Raw genomic sequence first — 23,779 nt, 5'->3', positions numbered from 1 at the left:
TATACATAAAAGTAGAATCAACATATGGAATACATTATTTGTATATAATCAGATAATCAATTGCAGTAAAGTATTTTACAATTAAAAAGAAAGCTTTAACGGAAAAGTGACCCCGATAGAAGAAGAATATTTTACACCGGTGTTAGTGAGTCCCTCGTGTGATCATTGTGTCTGCTGATATACCTAACACGTGTTGTGGTAAGTAAACTTATTATTTCATGTTATTGTAGAAACTTCGTGATTGGGAGATTGTTTTCATTTGTTATAGTATATGAATATATACGATGTGACTGCTACACCTGTCCATGTTTACTTGAAATATTAATAGAGCAATATGGAGTGTCTCGTTTGTTGAACCATAATATTACACGGATTTCTCTTATTGCAAGGCCGAAGGAGGATGTTAACGTTCAGTACTTACAGTAGGAGTGATGAAAATTCTGAATATGTCTCAATGAGTGTCAAATTAGGCTGAACATTCTTTGCTTCAGTTTCTTAAGCCTCATCTTGTTTATCCTTAGTTATCTACATAGCGAGGTTAGAGAGTTTGTTCTTTGTTATTAGGAGCAGGACATGTGACATCCTTTGCTGAGGGTTTTAACACAGATTAGGTGCGGTTGAGGTAGGTTTGAAATTTGTAGGGAAAAGTTCCAGTTCAGGTGCACCACAAGTAACTTGTGAATTTGCAAGTAACATATTTATAATGATCATATGAAATTGATGAAATTTCTTTAGATGGGGTGGGTGAGGTGATTTGAAGCATTTTTTTTTTTTTTTTGTAATCTGGAAGAGGGTTTGAGTGTTGTATGAAATAAATTTTGACAAGTATGTTACTAGTCATTTCCGTCCACTCTGTAGAGTTGATATGAAATGTGGGTAAGTACCTGTAGCATCTGTGTTTAAATCTCCATTTAATGGGTAGGGCTTTGAATCAGGGAAATGAGGTAAAAGCACGCTGTAAAAATTCTTCTGTTTAGGGGTTCTTTTAATACCACTTTCATCAAAAACTGTCACCTTGAAGATCTAGAATGCGTACAGTGCCCCAAAGTAATTTCTGAATGCTCTTGCTTATAGCTAGAGGACATTGTTAAACAACCTTCATGAGGATGGCCAATGAAAAATTATTTCTTGGTTCTTGTTTAAATTGGTAAAGCTTTATTTAGTATCTAGATAAATTTTCTAATATGACAACCTATATAAAAGGGTGAAAAATCATACCAATATATGTTTATGTTATCCACTTACGTAGTTGTTTTCTCCGATAACCCCATCGCATTACCACCCATGTCTTGTCACAATGAAAAAGTGATGCTTTCCTAAACAAAATCACTTAAGCACTAAAGTGTGTGACAAGTTCTCGTCAGCAAATAATAAAACCATTCAGAAAGAATAACTGGATTTAATCTTTACAAATAATGTGGACCTTATTTGTGACATAACCATCTCAAATGCTACATAGCCTTATCACAATGGAGTTAAATACAACGGAATTCAAAAAGCAAAAGACCATTGGGTCTTCATGTGGTTGTTTGTGATAGTTGAAGGGATTAGAAACTTACAGATTAGTGTAGTAAGAGTAAGAAGACATACAGATGTTTTAAAAAGAGACACTAAGTTTCTTATGTAATGAAAGAGGTGCATATGATGTCAGGTTATTTTTCAGTTTACGGATGTGCTGTGTAGTGAGTACGTATTAATGAAAGTGGTTGCAATGGATTTCTTGCGATGTCTTGAACTGACATAGAGTGTGTGATTTTAGGTGTAGCACCTTGTACTATATCAGTTTTGAATTCTTATAAAAGTGGTCAGGGCTTTGAGTTAGATGGAATTGGGTTGAAAACATGGTCAACAGTTGAGAGTAGAATGAAAGTATTGGTAACATTTAGCAACCTAGAAATGAATAGGATGGATACCTTTGGCATCCAGTTGTCATTTTATAATGTCATTATACTTAGGAGTATTGTCCTGCAAAGGGATTTTTATTTGTTGGTATGCTTCATAGCAAAGACATCAGTGTTTACACTGGTCAACAAAATTTGAAAAAATTTTGTCCCCCAAATTGAAATAGATGGACATTATAGTATAGTACTTTTTACACTGAATTTGAATGTTTTTTGAATTTTTGTAACAGGCATGGTTTTTAATAGACAGAACAATATATTTTGCAGTAAGTGTATAATATTCATAGATAAGGCTGGTATTACACTTAAAAGACTTGCCTCAAGAATGTAAAGTGTACATTTTTTGGCTATATTTGGCCTCAGGAACATCCCTCCTTATTGTGCAGAAGTAATCTGCCAACATAGAGGGGCTCCACTTTCCATGGTACTGCTTTTCCCTGTCCAAAATGTCTTGGTGAAATCTTTTGCCATGCTCATCACTGACTGCCCCAAGATTTTCTAGGAATAAGTATATACAAGTGTGAGTCCAAAAAGGGAATTTTTAGACATATTGCACTTCAGGGCTTTATGTGAAGTCAGTAGATCTTTTACATTACTATAGTTTTCTGATCTGTGATACCCCATAAAATCTTTGCAAACTTTCTTAGATAACAGCCATACTGTTTTTTCAACTTCATTTTGTTCATCGAACTTTTCATCTCTAAGCAGTTCCCTGATCTGTGGTCCTACAAAAATACCCTCCTTGATTTTTGCATCTTTGATTTTGGGGAATTTATTCCTCTAATATGTGAATCCATGGCCAGTTTTATCCATACCTTTGATGAAGTTCTTCATCAACCCAAGCTTAATGTGCAAAGGAGGCAGATAAATTTTCTCAGGATTAACAAGGGGAAAATTTAAGACCTCCTTCAATGGGGTCAGCGATGTTCATTTTGGTCGCACTTTCTTAACATAATGACTTTTCTTGGCTGTCCCTCTCACAAACAAAACATCGTGTAACCAAGTTGCATTACGAGTAAAAATGCCACAACCTTAATGTCACCACATACATTCCACTTAGTCCCCATACTTAATTTTTTCCAAAAGAACTTCATGTTACCATATGATTCCTTGATGTCAGCTGCATGAGCCAGGGGAACAGAGGGGAACTTATGTCTGTTGTGGAGTAGAACTGCTTTTAAGCTTACTTTTGTTGAGTCACTAAACAAATGCCACTCATCTGTGTTATATCCATGGCCAAGTGCCTATAAACATCATTGCAAAACACCAGACTATCTTCAAGGGAGAAAAATTCTTTGAAAACAACATGATGATCACAAGAAAAAGTTTAGTTTCATTCCGGAAAAGATTCCAGACCTTTAAGCTAGAAGCCAAAAGTTCAGCTTGTTTCTTAGACAAATGTAAATCTTGGATGAGATCATTAAGATCTTGACTCAGCAAATGTGGTTCACTTGAAGAACAGCTTTCTTCAAATGTTGGATCCATATTATCCTCTACTTGGTCTCTGTCATCACCACTCATCGTCACTCAGTCTCATATTTCTTAGAGGCTCTGGCACAGGTAATTCCTGACTTTGAGGTACTGGCCTCATAGCAGATGGGAAATTAGGTTATTTAACAGGATGCTTGGATTTTGATGTTATACCTGTTATGTTTGTCAGGCAGAAATAGCAATGCGAAGTGTGATTGTTGGGTTCTCTCCAAATCATAGGAATAGCAAAAGTCATGTGGCTTGAACCTTTTGCCCATGCAGTGAGAAGATTGACATAACAAATATGGGGGGCCCAACTTTTATCCTAGTCACCCACTTTACAACCAAAGTGATGTTCATAGTATTTAATGAGGGGTGTGAAAGAACGTTTTTGGGATATGAATGTCAACTTACCGCAGATATAGCAGAAAGAATTTTGACTAACAGTTTATGAGCATCATAATGGTGGATGGGTATCAGCACAACACTTGAATACACAAAAGCACAATCTTTCAACAGATAGGAAAAGACAATGTTTACACATTGAATTGTAGCCTGCAACTGACAGAGAACTGCTACTTAGGAATGGGCACTGTTTGAATGTCCCATTTCCAGTTGTGTTTCTGCAGGCTCCTGGTGCCTCATTTATCTAGGCATGTGCTTTCAAAAAGCTGTGTTTGTTAAACTTTTTGTTTGAAGTTTTCTGTAGAGCACTGGTACTGTAAACCCTTGATTAATTGGACTAATCAGGGGTAGGAGGTGTCCACAATGCCAAAAGTCCATTCAATCAGGAATGTAACCTATAAGCCATTTTTTAATACAATATACAGTTCACATTCTTTTACTTGTATCTTTTGATGCTATTTTGAATTGTAAGGATTGCAAAATTGTCTTATAAGTAAAGTCACAATTCTCTGTTTACAACCTGACTGCACAGTTGAAACCAAAACAAAGCAAGTGTACCCCACACTACCAAAAACAATTGTGATATGAAATGTGCATGGTGTGGCATTTGAGATTTTTGAATGTAAAAAAAAATCATAGATTATTGATTAATGTATTATTATTTGCATAGTCCGTTCAGTCTGAAATCCTTTAAATCGAGGGTTTACTGTATATACTGTTTGTAAGGATATGCAAGTATGCTGGAACATAAAAATATGGGTGATAGATATATTCTGAAAGCATATTTGGATTCAGCGTGCAAAAATACCAAAGGAACAGATATAGTTTTCCATTGGAGAAAAACTTTGTTGGCCAGTGTTATTTAACCTAAAGTAAAGCCTTTATTAGAATTCACATATTTTACCTTTGTGTTGGTATGGTAGCAAAGTAATTCATAGCATTTTATTAATGAATATTGAAGTACAGGTGCATGACTGTTGCTTCAAAGCCGTGGCTTCTTACATTCATTATTTTTCATTACTTTTGTGTAACCACAAAGCAACAATTTTCTTTCTGTGAGTTACATTAGTTTTTGAACATGGCTAATTCCTTCCCATTGCCATCCATGTAGTCTGTAATTGTTCCAGCTGCTGCTACGTGCTTTTTTTTTTCACAGTTAACCTGATCAGGTTTACATGCCATGATAAAGATTTATGGTAAAAGGTCATAAGTGAAGGAATTCTTTAAGAGGCTTAATTATCATGATAATTCTATTTATATTAATAGTACTTTTTATTGATGTGGAAAGGTTACAGTACTTAATGAAAAAATATCAGTGGCTCATTCCTCCCTTCTTTTTTTTACCAGATTGTTGACATTGTGCATCATGCAAAACGACGCTGGAGAATATGTGGACTTGTACGTACCACGGAAGTGTTCTGCATCTAACCGCATCATCCATGCCAAGGACCATGCTTCCATTCAGATAAATTTGGCTGAGGTATAGTATGTTAGTTGACCAGATTAATGTTTTGAATAAACTATATTCAAAGGGTTTAAAAGTTATCTTGCAAATGTATGGAGTGGAGCTGTGTAAATGTTAACATACAATAACGTACGGGATTTTTTGAGTTATGATTTTGTAATCAGTTTCTCATTCATAGTATCTTGGGTCAGTGATAATTGTAGTGGAACTTTACTCTTGTATTTTGATTGAACACACTACCAGTGTTTTAGATGTTTGCTGAGGAGACTGTTAGCAAGAAATACTTATAGAAGCAAAGTGTGTATGTGGTATTTATAGATCTGGAGAAAGTATATGATAACTTTGATATAGATGCACAATCAAATGCGTTGAGAATGTTTGTGGAAAGCTGCTAGAGTCAGTGAAGAGTTGTTGTTAAGAGAGTAAGGCTTGCATGCAAGTAGTAAGAGATGAGAATGAGTTCTAGATAAGAATGGGTATGCATCAGGGATGTGTGAAGTCGCTGTAACTGTTTGATTTGCTTATGGGTTGGGTGGTGAGGGATGTGAATACAAGGGTCTTGGAGTGAGGAACAAGTATGCAGTCTATTGGAGGGGCTTAGGAGATAAGTCAGTGTTTGTTTGCTTATGACTCTGTGTTAGGGTTAGATTGGAGTGAAAATCCACTGAAGTTTGTTTCAGAGTTTGGTATAGTGTGTGAAAGGAGAAAGTTAAGAGTAATAAATTTGAATGAAAGCAAGGTTTAACGGTGAAGATAGACAGGCTTTCTGCAGTGTGAGTTTGAATGGAGAGAACTTGGAGTAAGTGGTCTTTTTGGTAATTGGAAGTCGATATGACAGCGAATGTAACCATAGGGGCTGAAGTGAGCCGTGAGATGGGTGAGGGAGGCAAATTTCTTGGGTGTATTGAGGGGTGTGTGGAAAGAGGATCGCTGTGTAAGGACAAAGATTGGTATATTTGTCAGTTATAAGGATGCAAGGGATGGGCCTTAGGCAAAAATGTAAAAAGAGTGAAGGCCTGGAAATAGAATGTGTAAGGGCAATATGTAGCATGAGGAGGGTTAATTGAATAAGAAATCACTGGTTAAGAGAGACATGTAGTAAAAAGTGGAGTATGTGTGAGAGGAATGAATATGCTCTACTGAAATGGTTTGTACATATGGAAAGAAAGAAAGGGGAGGGGATGTCGGAAGTGGAAGGAACAAAGAAAAGGGAAAAAAACAGAGGAAGTGGAAGGATGGAGTGAAAGATGTGCTTAAGTTTGGGGCCTAAACATGCAGGAGGGAGTGTGGCATGCAAGGGATAGAGCAAATTGGAATGATGTGGCATATAGGGGCAATATGCTGTCAGTGTGTTGGAACAGGGGCACATGAGATGGTTGGAGGAAACCATGGTAAGGTCTGTGGATTTGGGTTGTATCGAGAGTGCATCGAGGGTGTTATGGTTTCAGTGCATTCTACATGATTGCTAGAGTGCAGATGTGAGCTAATTATTTCTTTTTTAGTCTGTTCTTGGTGCTACGAGAAATGTGTACCATTTATGGAAAATATAGAAAGCATTTTTGTCTTGACCAAGATGAGGAGGATTTAGGATTATTCATCATTTGAGCCTCATTCTTAGGCTTGTAGGAAGTGAATTGTGAATTGATATGGTTATTAAACATTAAGAAGTAATGTAAACTGTGCCATAATATATTTGACATAAAACTGGGTAAGGCATGATTTCTGCTCTTTAGCAAGGTAGCATCAGGAACCAGCAAACAATGGCCTTATTTTCATTGATCCACATTAGATGTGATGGATAATTTACCAATACTAGAGCCTAGTGTGCCCAGCCAAGCTTCTTAGATTAATTTGTGGTTATTTTATTTTTAACTATGGTAAAGAAATGTGCCATTGTAGAAAGACAAAGGGGATAAAGGTGAGTGTTCAAATTTCAGAGGTATAAGTTGGTTGACTATTCCTGGGAAATTATATGGAAGGGTGTTGATTGAGAGGATCAAGGCATTTATAGAGCATTAGATTGGGGAAGAGCGGTGTGGTTTTAGAAGTGGTAGAGGATGTGTGGATCAGGTGTTTGCTTTGAAGAATGTATGTGAGAAATACTTAGAAAAACAAATGGATTTGTATGTAACATTTATGGATCTGGAGAAGGTACATAATACAGTTGATAGAGATGTTCTGTGGAAGGTATTGCTTGTATATGGTGTGAGAGGTAAGTTGCTAGAAGCAGTAAAACGTTTTTACCATGGATGTAAGGCATGTGTACAAGTAGGAAGAGAGGAAAGCGATTGATTCCCAGTGAATGTCGGTTCGTGGCAGGGGTGCATGATGTCTCCATGGTTATTTAATTTCTTTATGGATGGGGTTATTAGGGAGGTGAATGCAAGAGTTTGGAGAGAGGGGCACATATGCTGTCTCTTGTCGATAAGAGGGCTTGGAAATGAGTCAGTTATTCGCTGATGATACAGCACTGGTGGCTAATTTGTGTGAGAAACTGCAGAAGTTGGTGACTGAGTTTGGTAAAGTGTATGAAAGAAGAAAGCTGAGAGTAATTGTGAATAAGAGCAAGGTTATTAGGTTCAGTAGTGTTGAGGGACAAGTCATTTGGGAGGTAAGTATGAATGGAGAAAAAGCTGGAGGAAGTGAATGTTTTAGATATCTGGGAGTTGATTTGGTATCATATGGAACCATGGAAGTGGAAGTGAATCACAGGGTGGGGGAGGGGACAAAGGTTCTGGGAGCATTGAAGGCGTAGAAGGAAGAACATTATCTTGGAGAGCAAAAATGGGTATGTTTGAAGGAATAGTGGTTCCAACAATGTTATATGGTTGTGAGGCATGGGCTATAGATAGGATTGTGTGGAGGAGAGTGAATGTGTTGGAAATGAGATGTTTGAGGACAGTATGTGGTGTGAGGTGGTTGGATTGAGTAAGTAATGAAGGAGTAAGAGAGATGTTTGGTAATAAAAAGAGTGTGGTTGAGAGAGCAGAAGAGGTTGTATTGAAATGGTTTGATCACATGGAGAAAATGAGTGAGGAAAGATTGACAGAGGATATATGTGTCGGAGGTGGAGGGAATAAGGTGAAGTGAGCGATCGGGGCCTGAACCTACAGGAGGGTGAAAGACATGCAAGGAATAGAGTGAATTGGAATGATGTGGTATACTGGGGTCAACGTGCTGTCAATGGATTGAACCAGGGCATGTGAAGCATCTGGAGTAAAACATGGAAAGTGTAGTGGGGCCTGGATGTGGAAAGGAGCTGTGGTTTCGTTGCATTACACATGACAGCTAGAGACAGAGTTTGATCGAATGTGGCCTTTGCTGTCTTTTCCTAGTGCTTCTTCTCACTCACGTGGGGGGAGGGGGTGCCATTTCATGTGTGGCGGGGTGGTGGCAGGAATGGGTGAAGGTAGCATGTATGAATATGTACATGTGTATATATGTATATATCTGTGTATGTATATGTATGTGTACATTGAAATGTATATGCATGTATATGTGCATGTGTGGGCGTTTATGTATATAAATGTGTTTGTGGGTGGGTTGGGCCATTCTTTTGTCTGTTTCCTCGTGCTACCTTGCTGATGCAGGAGACAGCAACAAGGTATGAAAAATAAATACAAGTTTCAACAAATTATCAGTAGAATTTATGATTCACTTGTAATGATGTATTTCTCCATGATTACCTTAGTTCTCATCATAACTATAAAATTCTTCAAATGTTTTGTTTGTTTTATATATTCATAATCATGAAGCAGTACTCTATTTATACTTAACTGTTTTGATAGTTTAATATATTGTTCTACCTCCAGGTTGATGAGACCACTGGTCGTATGACTGGCCAGTATAAGACTTACGCCATTTGTGGAGACATCAGGAAAATGGTATGTCCATTTCTGTATATTTAATGACCTTTTATGAATGTGTTAATAACTTAGATGAGCCAGCAACTCTTGTGGAAAGCATTTGCAACATTTATGGGGAGTATATCCTAAAGTGGGATGAACAGCCCCCACAGATGCATTATTCTGTAAGATAGATTAAAAGGGTAAAAGCATGTACAGAGCATGAGATTGGGGAAGAGCAGTGTGGTTTCAGAAGTGGTAGAGGATGTGTCGATCAGGTGTTTGCTTTGAAAAATGTATGTAAGAAATATTTAGGGAAACAGATGGATTTGTACGTAGCATTTATGGATCTGGAGAAGGCATGTGATAGGGCGGATAGAGATGCTTTGTGGAAGGTATATGGTGTGGGAGACAAGTTGCTAGAAGCAGTGAAAAGTTTTTACCAAAGATATAAGGCATGTGTATGAGTAGGAAGAGAGGAAAGTGATTGGTTCCCAGTGAATGTTGGTTTGCGGCAGGGGTGTGTGATGTCTCCTTGGTTGTTTGCTTTGTTTATGTATGCAGTCTGTTGTGGATGAGAGGGCATGAGTCTGTTGTTGTTCACTGATGATACAGCACTGATGGCTGATTCGGGTGAGAAACTGTTCATTGATAATACAGAACTGGTGGCCGATTCAGGTGAGAAACTGCAGAAGTTGGTGACTGAATTTGGAAAAGTGTGTGAAGGAAGAAAGCTAAGTAAATGTGAATAAGAGCAAGGTTATTAGATTCAGTAGGGTTGAGGGACAAGTAAATTGGGAGGTAAGTTTGAATGGAGAAAAACTGGAGGAAGTGAAGTGTTTTAAGTATCTGAGAATGGATTTAGCAGTGGATGGAACCATGGAAGCAAAAGTGAGTCACGGGATGGGGGAGGGGGCAAAGGTTTTGGGAGCTGTGAAAAATGTGTAGAAAGCGCTTATACCTCTGTAATTTGAGCAGTCATTTTTATCCCCTTTGCCTTTGTACGATGGCACTATGCAAGCATTCTGCCAATCCTCAGGCACCTCAGTCATACATACATTAAATAACCTTACCAACTAGTCAACAATGCAGTCATCCCCTTTTTTGATAAATTTCTCTGCAATACCATCCAAACCTGCTGCCTTGCCGGCTTTCATCTTCCGCAGAGCTTTTACTACCTCTTCTCTGTTTACCAAATTATTTTCCCTAACCCTCTCACTTTGCACACCACCTTCCACCAAAACACCCTATATCTGCCACTCTATCATCAAACACATTCAAGAAACCTTCAAAATACTCACTCCATCTCCTTCTCACATCGCCACTACTTGTTATCACCTCCCCATTATCCCTCTTCACTGAAGTTCCCATTTGTTCCCTTTTCTTACGCACTTTATTTACCTCCTTCCAAACCATCTTTTTATTCTCCCTAAAATTTAATGATACTCTCACCCCAACTCTCATTTGCCCTCTTTTCACCTCTTGCACCTTTCTCTTGACCTCCTGCCTGTTTCTTTTATACATCTCCCACTCATTTGCATTATTTCCCAGCAAAAATCGTCCAAATGCCTCTCTCTTCTCTTTCACTTATAATCTTACTTCTTTATCCCACCACTCACTACCCTTTCTAATCTGCCCACCTCCCACGCTTCTCATATGCCACAAGCATCTTTTGCGCAAGCCATCACTGATTCCCTAAATACTTCCCATTCCTCCCCCACTTCCCTTGCGTCCTTTGTTCTCACCTTTTTCCATTCTGTACTCAGTCTCTCCTGGTACTTCCTCGTGCAGGTCTTCTTCCCAAGCTCACTTACTCTCACCACTCTTTTCACCCCCAACATTCTCTCTTCTGAAAACCTCGACAAGTCTTCACCTTCGCCTCCACAAGATAATGATCAGACATCCCTCCAGTTGCACCTCTCAGCACATTAACATCCAAAAGTCTCTCTCGCGCGCCTATCAATTAACACATAATCCTATATATATATATATAGGGGAAGAGTGGTTTGGGAATGTCTTGGGAGTAAATGTCTTGGGAGCAAGGGAAGGAGTAGCAGTGCTCCTGAAACAGGAGTTGTGGGAGTATGTGATAGAATGTAAGAAAGTGAATTCTCGATTAATATGGGTAAAACTGAAAGTTGATGGAGAGAGATGGGTGATTATTGGTGCATATGCACCTGGGCATGAGAAGAAAGATCGTGAGAGGCAAGTGTTTTGGGAGCAGCTGAATGAGTGTGTTAGTGGTTTTGATGCACGAGACCGGGTTATAGTGATGGGTGATTTGAATGCAAAGGTGAGTAATGTGGCAGTTGAGGGAATAATTGGTATACATGGGGTGTTCAGTGTTGTAAATGGAAATGGTGAAGAACTTGTAGATTTAAGTGCTGAAAAAGGAGTGGTGATTGGGAATACCTGGTTTAAAAAGCGAGATATACATAAGTATACGTATGTAAGTAGGAGAGATGGCCAGAGAGCGTTATTGGATTATGTGTTAATTTACAGGCGCGCGAAAGAGAGACTTTTGGATGTTAATGTGCTGAGAGGTGCAACTGGAGGGATGTCTGATCATTATCTTGTGGAGGCTAAAGTGAAGATTTGTATGGGTTTTCAGAAAAGAAGAGTGAATGTTGGGGTGAAGAGAGTGGTGAGAGTAAGTGAGCTTGGGAAGGAGACTTGTGTGAGGAAGTACCAGGAGAGACTGAGTACAGAATGGAAAAAGGTGAGAACAATGGAAGTAATGGGAGTGGGGGAGGAATGGGATGTATTCAGGGAATCAGTGATGGATTGCGCAAAAGACGCTTGTGGCATGAGAAGAGTGGGAGGTGGGTTGATTAGAAAGGGTAGTGAGTGGTGGGATGAAGAAGTAAGATTATTAGTGAAAGAGAAGAGAGAGGCATTTGGACGATTTTTGCAGGGAAAAAATGCAATTGAGTGGGAGATGTATAAAAGAAAGAGACAGGAGGTCAAGAGAAAGGTGCAAGAGGTGAAAAAGAGGGCAAATGAGAGTTGGGGTGAGAGAGTATCATTAAATTTTAGGGAGAATAAAAAGATGTTCTGGAAGGAGGTAAATAAAGTGCGTAAGACAAGGGAGCAAATGGGAACTTCAGTGAAGGGTGCAAATGGGGAGGTGATAGCAAGTAGTGGTGATGTGAGAAGATGGGGTGAGTATTTTGAAGGTTTGTTGAATGTGTTTGATGATAGAGTGGCAGATATAGGGTGTTTTGGTCGAGGTGGTGTGCAAAGTGAGAGGGTTAGGGAAAATGATTTGGTAAACAGAGAAGAGGTAGTAAAAGCTTTGCGGAAGATGAAAGCCGGCAAGGCAGCAGGTTTGGATGGTATTGCAGTGGAATTTATTAAAAAAGGGGGTGACTGTATTATTGACTGGTTGGTAAGGTTATTTAATGTATGTATGACTCATGGTGAGGTGCCTGAGGATTGGCGGAATGCGTGCATAGTGCCATTGTACAAAGGCAAAGTGGATAAGAGTGAGTGCTCAAATTACAGAGGTATAAGTTTGTTGAGTATTCCTGGTAAATTATATGGGAGGGTATTGATTGAGAGGGTGAAGGCATGTACAGAGCATCAGATTGGGGAAGAGCAGTGTGGTTTCAGAAGTGGTAGAGGATGTGTGGATCAGGTGTTTGCTTTGAAGAATGTATGTGAGAAATACTTAGAAAAGCAAATGGATTTGTATGTAGCATTTATGGATCTGGAGAAGGCATATGATAGAGTTGATAGAGATGCTCTGTGGAAGGTATTAAGAATATATGGTGTAGGAGGCAAGTTGTTAGAAGCAGTGAAAAGTTTTTATCGAGGATGTAAGGCATGTGTACGTGTAGGAAGAGAGGAAAGTGATTGGTTCTCAGTGAATGTAGGTTTGCAGCAGGGGTGTGTGATGTCTCCATGGTTGTTAAATTTGTTTATGGATGGGGTTGTTAGGGAGGTGAATTCAAGAGTTTTGGAAAGAGGGGCAAGTATGAAGTCTGTTGTGGATGAGAGAGCTTGGAAAGTGAGTCAGTTGTTATTCGCTGATGATACAGCGCTGGTGGCTGATTCATGTAAGAAACTGTAGAAGTTGGTGACTGAATTTGGTAAAGTGTGTGGAAGAAGAAAGTTAAGAGTAAATGTGAATAAGAGCAAGGTTATTAGGTACAGTAGGGTTGAGGGTTAAGTCAATTGGGAGGTAAGTTTGAATGGAGAAAAACTGGAGGAAGTAAAGTGTTTTAGATATCTGGGAGTGGATCTGGCAGCGGATGGAACCATGGAAGCGGAAGTGGATCATAGGGTGGGGGAGGGGGTGAAAATTCTGGGAGCGTTGAAGAATGTGTGGAAGTTGAGAACATTATCTCGGAAAGCAAAAATGGGTATGTTTGAAGGAATAGTGGTTCCAACAATGTTGTATGGTTGCGAGGCATGGGCTATGGATAGAGTTGTGCGCAGGAGGATGGATGTACTGGAAATGAGATGTTTGAGGACAATGTGTGGTGTGAGGTGGTTTGATCGAGTAAGTAACGTAAGGGTAAGAGAGATGTGTGGAAATAAAAAGAGCGTGGTTGAGAGAGCAGAAGAGGATGTTTTGAAATGGTTTGGGCACATGGAGAGAATGAGTGAGAAAAGATTGACCAAGAGGATATATGTGTCGGATGTGGAGGGAACGAGGAGAAGTGGGAGACCAAATTGGAGGTGGAAAGATGGAGTGAAAAAGATTTTGTGTGATCGGGGCCTGAACATGCAGGAGGGTGAAAGGAGGGCAAGGAATAGAGTGAATTGGATCGATGTGGTATACTGGGGTTGACGTGCTGTCGGTGGATTGAATCAGGGCATGTGAAGCGTCTGGGGTAAACCATGGAAAGCTGTGAAGGTATGTATATTTGTGTGTGGACGTATGTATATACATGTGTATGCGGGTGGGTTGGGCCATTTCTTTCGTCTGTTTCCTTGCGCTACCTCGCAAAGGCAGGAGACAGCGACAAAGTATAAAAAAAAAAAAAAAAAATATATATATATATATATATATATATATATATATATATGTATATACATACACGTCCACTCATGCAAATATATATACCTATACATCTCAATGTACACATATATATACACACACAGACATATACATATATACGCATGTACATCATTCATACTGTCTGCCTTTATTCATTCCCATCGCCACCTCGCCACACATGGAATAACAACCCCCCTCCCCCCACATGTGTGCAAGGTAGCGCCAGGAAAAGACAACAAAGGCCCCATTTGTTCACACTCAGTCTCTAGCTGTCATGGAAAGGATCACAATTTTGCGTGTGATCAAGATATTCCTACGAGTCCACGGGGAAAATGAAACATGATAAGTTCCCAAGTGCACTTTCGTGTAATAATCACATCATCAGGGGAGACACAAGAGAGAAATATAACAGTCAGTTGATATACATTGAAGAGACGTAGCTAGGACACCATTTGATTGTCCAAAACATACAGCGAGTGTTCATAAACTTATCATTTTACAAATTTTATCAACAATAAAGTTATCTGATTTGTATAGACCATCACTAATATTAAGATTATAATTCTTTGTGTATTTAATAATAGAAGATTCAATGATATTTATATGGAATTTTTGAAACAAACTTACTAAAGGATACCTTACCTTCTAATGCAATTTGGTTTAGGTATGTAGATGATGTTCTTTGTGTTTGGCCAACAAATGAAAATTTACAAATATTTTTCCCCTTAACAATTTAGTACCTTCCATCAAATTTACTGTAGAAAATGAAAATAATGGTATGTTACCATTTTTAGATTGCATGATCCATAAAGAAGGAAACAAGTTTAAGTTTAGCATATACAGAAAACCTACCTATGTATGCTCATATATTCATTATTACTCATCTCAACATGACAGAGTTAAATTATCATCATTTCAATCTATGTTTCTTAGGGCATTACGTATTTGCAGTCCAGAGTTTATTGATGATGAGTTTGAGAAGATATATTCTATTGGATCTAAGTTAAAGTACCCTAGATTGATAAATCCCTGAAGTTAGCAAAGAAATAATTTTATAGAGTTGAGCCCAAACCTCCCATTGATACCAGGAATCTTTTAGTTCTCCCTTTTAATAATAATTTCACTTTGCTTCCCATGTTGCTTAAATCCTCTAATGTAGATGTTGCCTTTAGCAACAATAATACTGTAAAGAATATCTTAATCAGGAGTTCCAGAAAATTCTCTTGGATGCTCTATAATGTGCCTTGTGGAAACTGATAAATTTTATGTTGGTCAGACTGGTAGGGATCTTTCTGTTAGACTTAAGCAACATAAATATAGTATAAGAATGGGACAAGAATCAAATGCCTTGTTTAATCTTGTTAAAAACTATGATCATTTTACTGACTGGAGTAACGCAATCTCAGTTATTAACTCTATTACCAAGAGAAATATCATTGAATCTTCTATTATTGAATACACAACGAATTATAATCTTAATATTAGTGATGGTCTATAGAAATGAGAAAATTTTATTGTTGATAGAATTTTTAAAATGATAAGTTTATGAACGCTCGTTGTATGTTTTGGACAATCACATGTTTACCAAATGGCATCCTAGCTTCGTCTCTTCGATGTATATCAACTGACTGTTATATTTCTCTCGTGTCTCCCCTGATAATGTGATTATTACACGAAAGTGCACTTGGGAACTTATCATGTTTCATTTTCCCTGTGGAAAATATTTATTTTGCTTTGTCACTGTCTCCCGTGTTAGCGAGGTAGCGCGAGGAAACAGACGAAAGAATGGCTCAACCCACCCACATACACATGTATATACATACACGTCCACACACGCAAATATACATACCTATACCTCTCAACGTATACATGTATATACACACACAGACACACACATATATACACGTGTACATAATTCATACTGTCTGCCTTTATTCATTCCCATCGCCACCTCGCCACACATGTAATAACAACCCCCTCCCCTCTCATGTTTGCGAGGTAGTGCTAGGAAAAGACAACAAAGGCCCCATTCGTTCACACTCAGTCTCTAGCTGTCATGTCATAATGCACCGAAACCACAGGTCCCTTTCCACATCCAGGCCCCACAGAACTTTCCATGGTTTACCCCAGATGCTTCACATGCCCTGGTTCAATCCATTGACAGCACATCGGCACCGGTATACCACATCGTTCCAAATCACTCTATTCCTTGCATGCCTTTCACCCTCCTGTATGTTCAGGCCCCAATCACTCAAAATCTTTTTCACTCCATCTTTCCACCTCCAATTTGGTCTCCCATTTCTCCTCGTTCCCTCCACCTCTGACACATATATCCTCTTTGTCAATCTTTCCTCACTCATTCTCTCCATGTGACCAAACCATTTCAAAACACCCTCTTCTGCTCTCAACCACACTCTTTTTATTACCACACATCTCTCTTACCCTATTATTACATACTCGATCAAACCACCTCACACCACATATTGTCCTCAAACATCTCATTTCCAGCACATCCACCCTCCTGCACACAACTTTATCCATAGCCCACACCTCGCAACCATACAACATTGTTGGAACCAGTATTCCCTCAAACATACCCATTTTTGCTTTCCGAGATAATGTTCTCGACTTCCACACACTCTTCAAGGCTCCCAGAATTTTCGCCCCCTCCCCCACCCTATGGTTCACTTCCGCTTCCATGGTTCCATCCGCTGCCAAATCCACTCCCAGATATCTAAAACACTTCACTTCCTCCAGTTTTTCTCCATTCAAACTTACCTCTCAATTGACTTGACCCTCAACCCTACTGTACCTAATAACCTTGCTCTTATTCACATTTACTCTCAACTTTCTTCTCTCACACACTTTACCAAACTCAGTCACCAGCTTCTGCAATTTCTCACATGAATCAGCCACCAGTGCTGTATCATCAGCGAACAACAACTGACTCACTTCCCAAGCTCTCTCATCCAAAACAGACTGCATACTTGCCCCTCTTTCCAAAACTCTTGCATTCACCTCCCTAACAACCCCATCCATAAACAAATTAAACAACCATGGAGACATCGCACACCCCTGCCGCAAACCTACATTCACTGAGAACCAATCACTTTCCTCTCTTCCTACACGTACACATGCCTTACATCCTAAATAAAAGCTTTTCACTGCCTCTAACAACTTGCCTCCCAAACCATATATTCTTAATACCTTCCACAGAGCATCTCTATCAACTCTATCATATGCCTTCTCCAGATCCATAAATGCTACATACAAATCCATTTGCTTTTCTAAGTATTTCTCACATACATTCTTTGTCGCTGTCTCCCGCGTTAGCGAGGTAGCGCAAGGAAACAAACGAAAGAATGGCCCAACCCTCATACATACACATGTATATACATACACATCCACACACGCAAATATACATACCTATACATCTCAACGTATACATATATATATACACACAGACATATACATATATACACATGTACATAAGTCATACTGCCTGCCTTTATTCATTCCCATCGCCACCTCGCCACACATGAAATAACAACCTCCTTCCTCATGTGCGCGAGGTAGCGCTAGGTAAAGACAACAAAGGCCCCATTCATTCTGACTCAGTCTCTAGCTGTCATGTAATAATGCACTGAAACCACAGCGCTCTTTCCACATCCAGGCCCCACAGAACTTTCCATGGTTTACCCCAGACGCTTCACATGCCCTGGTTCAATCCATTGACAGCACGTCGACCCTGGTATACCACATCGTTGCAGTTCACTCTATTCCTTGCACGCCTTTCACCCTCCTGCATGTTCAGGCCCCGATCACTCAAAATCTTTTTCACTCCATCTTTCCACCTCCAATTTGGTCTCCCACTTCTTCTCGTTCCCTCCACCTCTGACACATATATCCTCTTTGTCTATCTTTCCTCACTCATTCTCTCCATGTGACCAAACCATTTCAAAACACCCTCTTCTGCTCTCTCAACCACACTCTTTTTATTTCCACACATCTCTCTTACCCTATTATTACTTACTCGATCAAACCACCTCACACCACATATTGTCCTCAAACATCTCATTTCCAACACATCCCCCCTCCTGTGATGGCATGGGGAGCTGAGGCCCAAATCAAGGCCATCCCATTTTGTCAACCAAACCCTAGGGGTGGATGAACAGCCAGATTGACTGTGGACCAACTACTGTAGCCAGGATTTGAATCTATGCGCTCAACTCTGGATGGCCTATGATTGTGTCATGGTCAGGAATACTAACCGCTACACTGCAGGAGTCCATAATTTAAAAATATAGCTACCCCATTAATCCGTTCCATTGATAAAATAACATTATATAGTAGAAAACCAAAGGAATACAAAGAATTCAAACTTCAGACCATTGGTTGTTTATGATCATGGAAGATATCGGAAACTCATAGATTAGTCTGGTAAGATTCAAATTGTGAATGTAGCTTAGAAGGCACAAATATGATTGTAACTGTGGGGAAATCTGGGCACATAAGAAATGATCTGCAGTCATTTTCACCTGTCTCAACATGTACATCATTTTTTTGTATTATCACTTGGTCAAATAGTTTTAGCTTATTCACTGAAAAATATGATAATCTTAGGTATTTATACCTATGATTGGTAAATGAAATATTAATTCCAGATGATGCAACCAATGTGATGTGATGAATTAGGGGCGAAATAAAGACAAAGTGAATATTTTGAGAAGTTGCTGTGTACTCAAACTAGAAAGTTCACATGTACAGTTAATGAATGTTCACAAAAAGAAGTATGAAAATTAGTTATATACATTAAAAAATAATGCCATATGCAACTTGGGGGCTATCATTGACAGTGCTAAGGTAGCTCCCTACTTAGAGCACATAACTGTTTCATCATAGAGGTTCTGTGATGGAAAATAAGGAGAGAGCTTATTGTGTGGCTGGAGGATATAAGTTGACACTTTAATATCGTTAGATACTGTTAGTATTATCTTTATGTAAGCTTAGTTATTTTTCATAATCATCTTTTGTATAAATTTGCAACATGTTGAAGGCAAATACTGTTTGCAAGACTGCATCTTTAATATTATAATGGAAGTCAGTGAGATTTTGGGTTTCTCTTTATTGTAAATTTCACATAATGAAACACTTTCTAGGAACGGAATTCCTTTGTTAAATGAGGGAGTGGTGTATGATAATTGAAAAAATGCTTGAACAATGCTGGACATGACTGGAAAAATGGACCAGCAACTTAGCGATCTTGTGACCAAGCACAGGCCATTAATTGTCTTCTAAACACTGTTTTAGGGGATGTTAGATTATCCTTCTTTGTTGATGAATTGGCTGTCCATTGTGCATCATCATCTGAATTTGCTTTGAGGCACTTGCAACCTGCTGTTAATAAGATTATTGATTAGGTAGATTTTTTTTTTTTCTTTTGCTGTCTCCCGCGTTTGTGAGGTAGCGCATCACATGATTATTGTGTAGCCATCAGCAACTCAGGGGTGGGCTATTTTGATAGCTGCATCTTTCCTTACTCATCAAAGCTGTTTCAGGTCTTTCCTAATAACTTTGACTTAGCACATTTCAAAAGGCAGGTTTTCACTTTCTGAAAAATTCATAAATACTTCCCCTTGTCTTTTTCTTTTTCATAAAAAAAAAAAAATTTATTTTAACTAAGGCCTTTCCTTGATGTGGACTTTTGTCCTTGACTGGTGCTTTAAACATAAGGGGGAAAGACTAATTTAACAATCTGAAAAGAAATTTGTAGTGTATCCTTGGTGCTGCATTGTATCCCATAGTTCAAAAAGATTGGATTACAAGAATCCACTAAAGTGTAGAGTGTACAATTTGGCTGGTGTCATGGGCTTGTCAGGATCATCAGTAATGAAATAGCACTTGCTGAGGCTGTAGCACCTATGTCTAGCAATTCATATATGTGAGTTATACCTCAAATGATTTAACATACAGAAAAATTATGTTAGATGTAATTCGTAAGCTGGATATGACTTGGATCTACCAAAGAATATTCCACAGAAGCAGACAGATGAATTTTTGAAAGGAAGTCAGAATATATTCTTTGGTATGAAATAGTTTAAAAGGTTTTAGGTATCTGAGAGGAAGCTAAGATATATCATTTTATGTAAATGTTTTTTAAGATTTTACATATCTTTTATTCTAAAATGTGCTGAATATCCATTAGGTTGTAGCACTGTACAAATTCCACAGTATCAAATCAAATCCTCTGTAATATTCCTCCAGGCTGTATTCTACTTTCATATGCAGGTGATAGCCATATTCTTGCAAAACCTCAAAACTCAGGCCAGAAATATAATTCATCAGTACATCTGGAACTTCAGAAACTGGCTCATTTATAAGTGCATCACAGCTTCTGCAACTTTCTTTTTTTTTTTATTTCGCAACAGGGACATACTCATGTCTCACACTGTAGTCAATCACTGCTGTCCTTTAATAAAACCCCTGCCAATTTTGGTATCACAGTCAAGGTGGACAAGACATTTCATGCAACAAATTGACAGTGTTAATGCTGAGGTTGGATGCAAAAATGATACTCTAAAAGTACTTACATCATCAGTTAAGGGACAGATGAAGCTCAAAATTCAACATGCAAGCAGTTTTTCTGTACCACAGTGAATTATACCAGTTGTAGCTGGTCCCATACATGGTAGCATTGATAAACAAATAAATCTCCTGTGTTATTTCTGTCATATCCACCACCATTCTTCCTGTTCAATACCACTTAAAGTGTACTCAATCTCATCTACAGCTGAACAACATTCATCATAAACATTGCCAAGCAATGCTTAACCTCTTCCAGCACCTCAGAAAAGGCATAATCTTCTCACATAATAGTGTTACTTATATACCCTCAGCAGTGTCTCAACACCACCAAAGACCATCATGCATAGATAGAATTACCTTGCAACTCTGTCCATGGAAGAACTCCATACCGAGTACAGAACAGATACCAAATAGAAAAAAATATGTGACCTTGGGGAAAGATGGAGAGACTCTTTCATGCTTTGCCGAGTGAAATAGAAAACCTGCATGGACCCTTAAAAACCTTTTGATAGAAACTTGCATAAGTGATTGAAAGTAGTTCCAGCGGAACTCAAGATTGAGAGCAGTTAGGACAGACTCAGGGGTTGTAGTATGAAGTGTATGAGAAGAGGAAGGGGGGACATGGGAAAGGAATATTTTGGGGTGTAGAAGTTAATATCTCCTTTCAGCCATATGCATACAACTTCATATGGAACTCTGGCACAAAATCCCAGATGCTGCACCATGCTTGAGGCATCCCTTTGTAATTCCCAAGTCTTTTATTGTTTCCTTGCTTCCATACCTTTTCCTATGTATATGTATGGGGGATTATTTATATTTTCATTTATTTTTATCTTTTTTCCTTGTGGATAGGGAAAATTGATAGAACCCGCATAACTCCAAGGTATCACAGAAGATGGCTAAGAGGGCTGGATGCAGGGAGTTGGAAGTACTCTATTACGATTTCAAAAGTAGGAACAGTTTTATTCTCTAAGGTTCAGGTGTGTGTTCCAATTTTATCTCATTTAGGCAGGAAATGGCAAATGTGAAGGAAAAGAATTTTTGTTATTGGAATAGGGATCCCTTAATTTCTAATAGCAACTAGCAGTTGGAAGTTGATTATTGGGTTGTTTTGCTGGTATTAGCAGTCTGAATTTTCATCTGATTATTGGGTTGTTTTGCTGATGTTGCTCCACATTTGGAGTAAGAATTGTTATGATCTGATTTGTTTGAATATCCTGTTTATGTTGAATTTTCATCTGATTATTGGGTTGTTTTGCTGATGTTGCTCCACATTTGGAGTAAGAATTGTTATGATCTGATTTGTTTGAATATCCTGTTTATGTTATCCTTCTTTGAGTGCAGTTAAAGATGTTATGCTCTAGGACAACCAATTATGAGGGAGTGTGAGGTGGTGGTAGTAGGCCTTTGGAAATTGGAATAAATGATATAAAGTTAGAGATTGTGCTGGTATAGACAAGAGTGCATTGTTGATGCTGGTTGCATGAATATTTGGAAAACCTTGATGCAGTGACAGGATTAATGATAGAATCTTTTTTTTTTACCCTCTCTTCAAATGTATATCTGTAAACTTGTTGGATGGTAGATGATGATGATGAGTAGAAGTGTAGAAAATATTTCATCAATATTTGCATTAATTACTCTTTGTAAGTCTACTGTTTTTTCTTTTTTTTTTAGGGCGAGTCTGATGATTGCTTAGCACGCCTTGCAAAGAAGGATGGTATTCTCCCAAAGTGAGTGATCTTGTAAATCTTAACTGAGTTTGTTCGTCTTTCTCTGTTTTGGTAAATTTAGGCATATTGATTTAATTACTGCATGAAGTTTGTATAGAAAATTTGGTATGATTCATGTAACTTTAAGAATGGGGTATACATGTATATATCATTTGAATATAGATTTTCCAGCAAATATTTGTTGTCAATGAACTGTTACATCTGTGAATAATTATGCATTGTTAAGTTAGCTCTTATATGTGTGAAAGTTTATGATGAGCATGGGATTTAGGATTTCCTTCCTCCCACTGAGATTTGTTGAGTAATTGTTGATATTCATCATTTCCATTATACATCACTTTGTGGAATGATTTTCAAGATTATCTAGAGGTAATAGGAACTCTATTTTTCTTGTTGATATTGTAATCCTTCACTTTGTAAAACAGATTTTCATGATTTTCTCTCTGGTAATAATGTTTTGCTTTAGTAGTAATTAATATCTTGACAGATTCTTAGGTATTTATTTGATAAAAGTATAAGCAAAAAATGTAAATGGTTAGAAATTAAATAAGACTAAAATATGTAACTTATTTTTTCCACAGGAACTATTAAAGGAAGTAGACAGAAATTAAGTGTCTTCTTTACCCCTCTACATTCAGTTATTTGATAGCTTTCATCATTATTAGATGACTTGGTAGAGTAGAAAGGAAAATGATCTTTTGAAAGGGATGGAAGAAAAGGGAACCTGGGCAGTCAGATGTGGTAAGGTTTTTTAAGATATTCAAGTACAACCTGTATTATGTTTGTTAAATCTGTTTTTAAAACAGCAAGAAGACTACTGTTGATATGGACAGCCATGGAAGTTAGAAGTGGAAGGAATTTGGGAAGGGGAGGGAGGAAACCTGATGAAGGTATGGTTCTTTAAAGGATGAAGAAGTTGGAGGGAAAGTGAGCTGGGGGTGCACATGGTTTTATAGGAGACAGGGGAGAAAGAATAACTTCACACATATTCCCTGCATGTCATAGAAGGCAACTAAAAGGGGTGGAAGTGGGGGGGCTGGAAATCTTCCCCTCCAGGTTTTACTTTTCCTAAAGGAACAGAGAAGGGGACCAAGTGGGGATTTTTTTTCTCTGAGGCTCAGTCCTCAGGTCTTGACACTACACTAATGTAGGGTGGCAAATATGCCTGAAAAAATGTAGATATAGCATGCATTTATTTGTATTTATTATATTTGATCGGTTTCATGTGTTAGCGAGGTAGTGCCAGGAATCAGATGAAGAAAGACCCATCTACTCATATACATGCATATATACATACAAGCACATACAGGTACATATTCATACATGTACATAACTTTCACATATACATACATAAACATAGACATACATAT

The 23,779-nt window shown here is 38.3% G+C and overlaps 1 protein-coding gene across 1 annotated transcript; it reads left to right on the top strand.

Annotated features, from left to right (window-relative positions):
- The first annotated feature begins 52 nt into the window (after window positions 1-52).
- Window positions 53-23,016, top strand: RpS21 (ribosomal protein S21). The gene is made up of 5 exons (XM_071656371.1): window positions 53-198; window positions 5,124-5,256; window positions 9,054-9,125; window positions 22,354-22,409; window positions 22,991-23,016. Exons 2-5 carry the CDS (start codon window positions 5,143-5,145, stop codon window positions 22,998-23,000), a joined length of 252 nt encoding a protein of 83 aa, XP_071512472.1. The 5' UTR covers window positions 53-198; window positions 5,124-5,142; the 3' UTR covers window positions 23,001-23,016.
- Window positions 23,017-23,779: the final 763 nt, after the last annotated feature.

This window comes from Panulirus ornatus, chromosome 62 (assembly GCF_036320965.1).
Source record: "Panulirus ornatus isolate Po-2019 chromosome 62, ASM3632096v1, whole genome shotgun sequence".
Lineage (NCBI taxonomy): Eukaryota > Metazoa > Arthropoda > Malacostraca > Decapoda > Palinuridae > Panulirus > Panulirus ornatus.
This window is presented reverse-complemented; position numbering and strand designations above follow the sequence as displayed.

What these genes read in the sequence shown, in the direction of transcription:
- RpS21 (XM_071656371.1), top strand. Translation starts at nt 5,143, where the DNA reads ATGCAAAACGACGCTGGAGAATATGTGGACTTGTACGTACCACGGAAG. An exon ending in TTCAGATAAATTTGGCTGAG is followed by an intron (nt 5,257 to 9,053) that starts GTATAGTATGTT and finishes TTCTACCTCCAG; the next exon opens with GTTGATGAGACCACTGGTCG. An exon ending in GTGGAGACATCAGGAAAATG is followed by an intron (nt 9,126 to 22,353) that starts GTATGTCCATTT and finishes TTTTTTTTTTAG; the next exon opens with GGCGAGTCTGATGATTGCTT.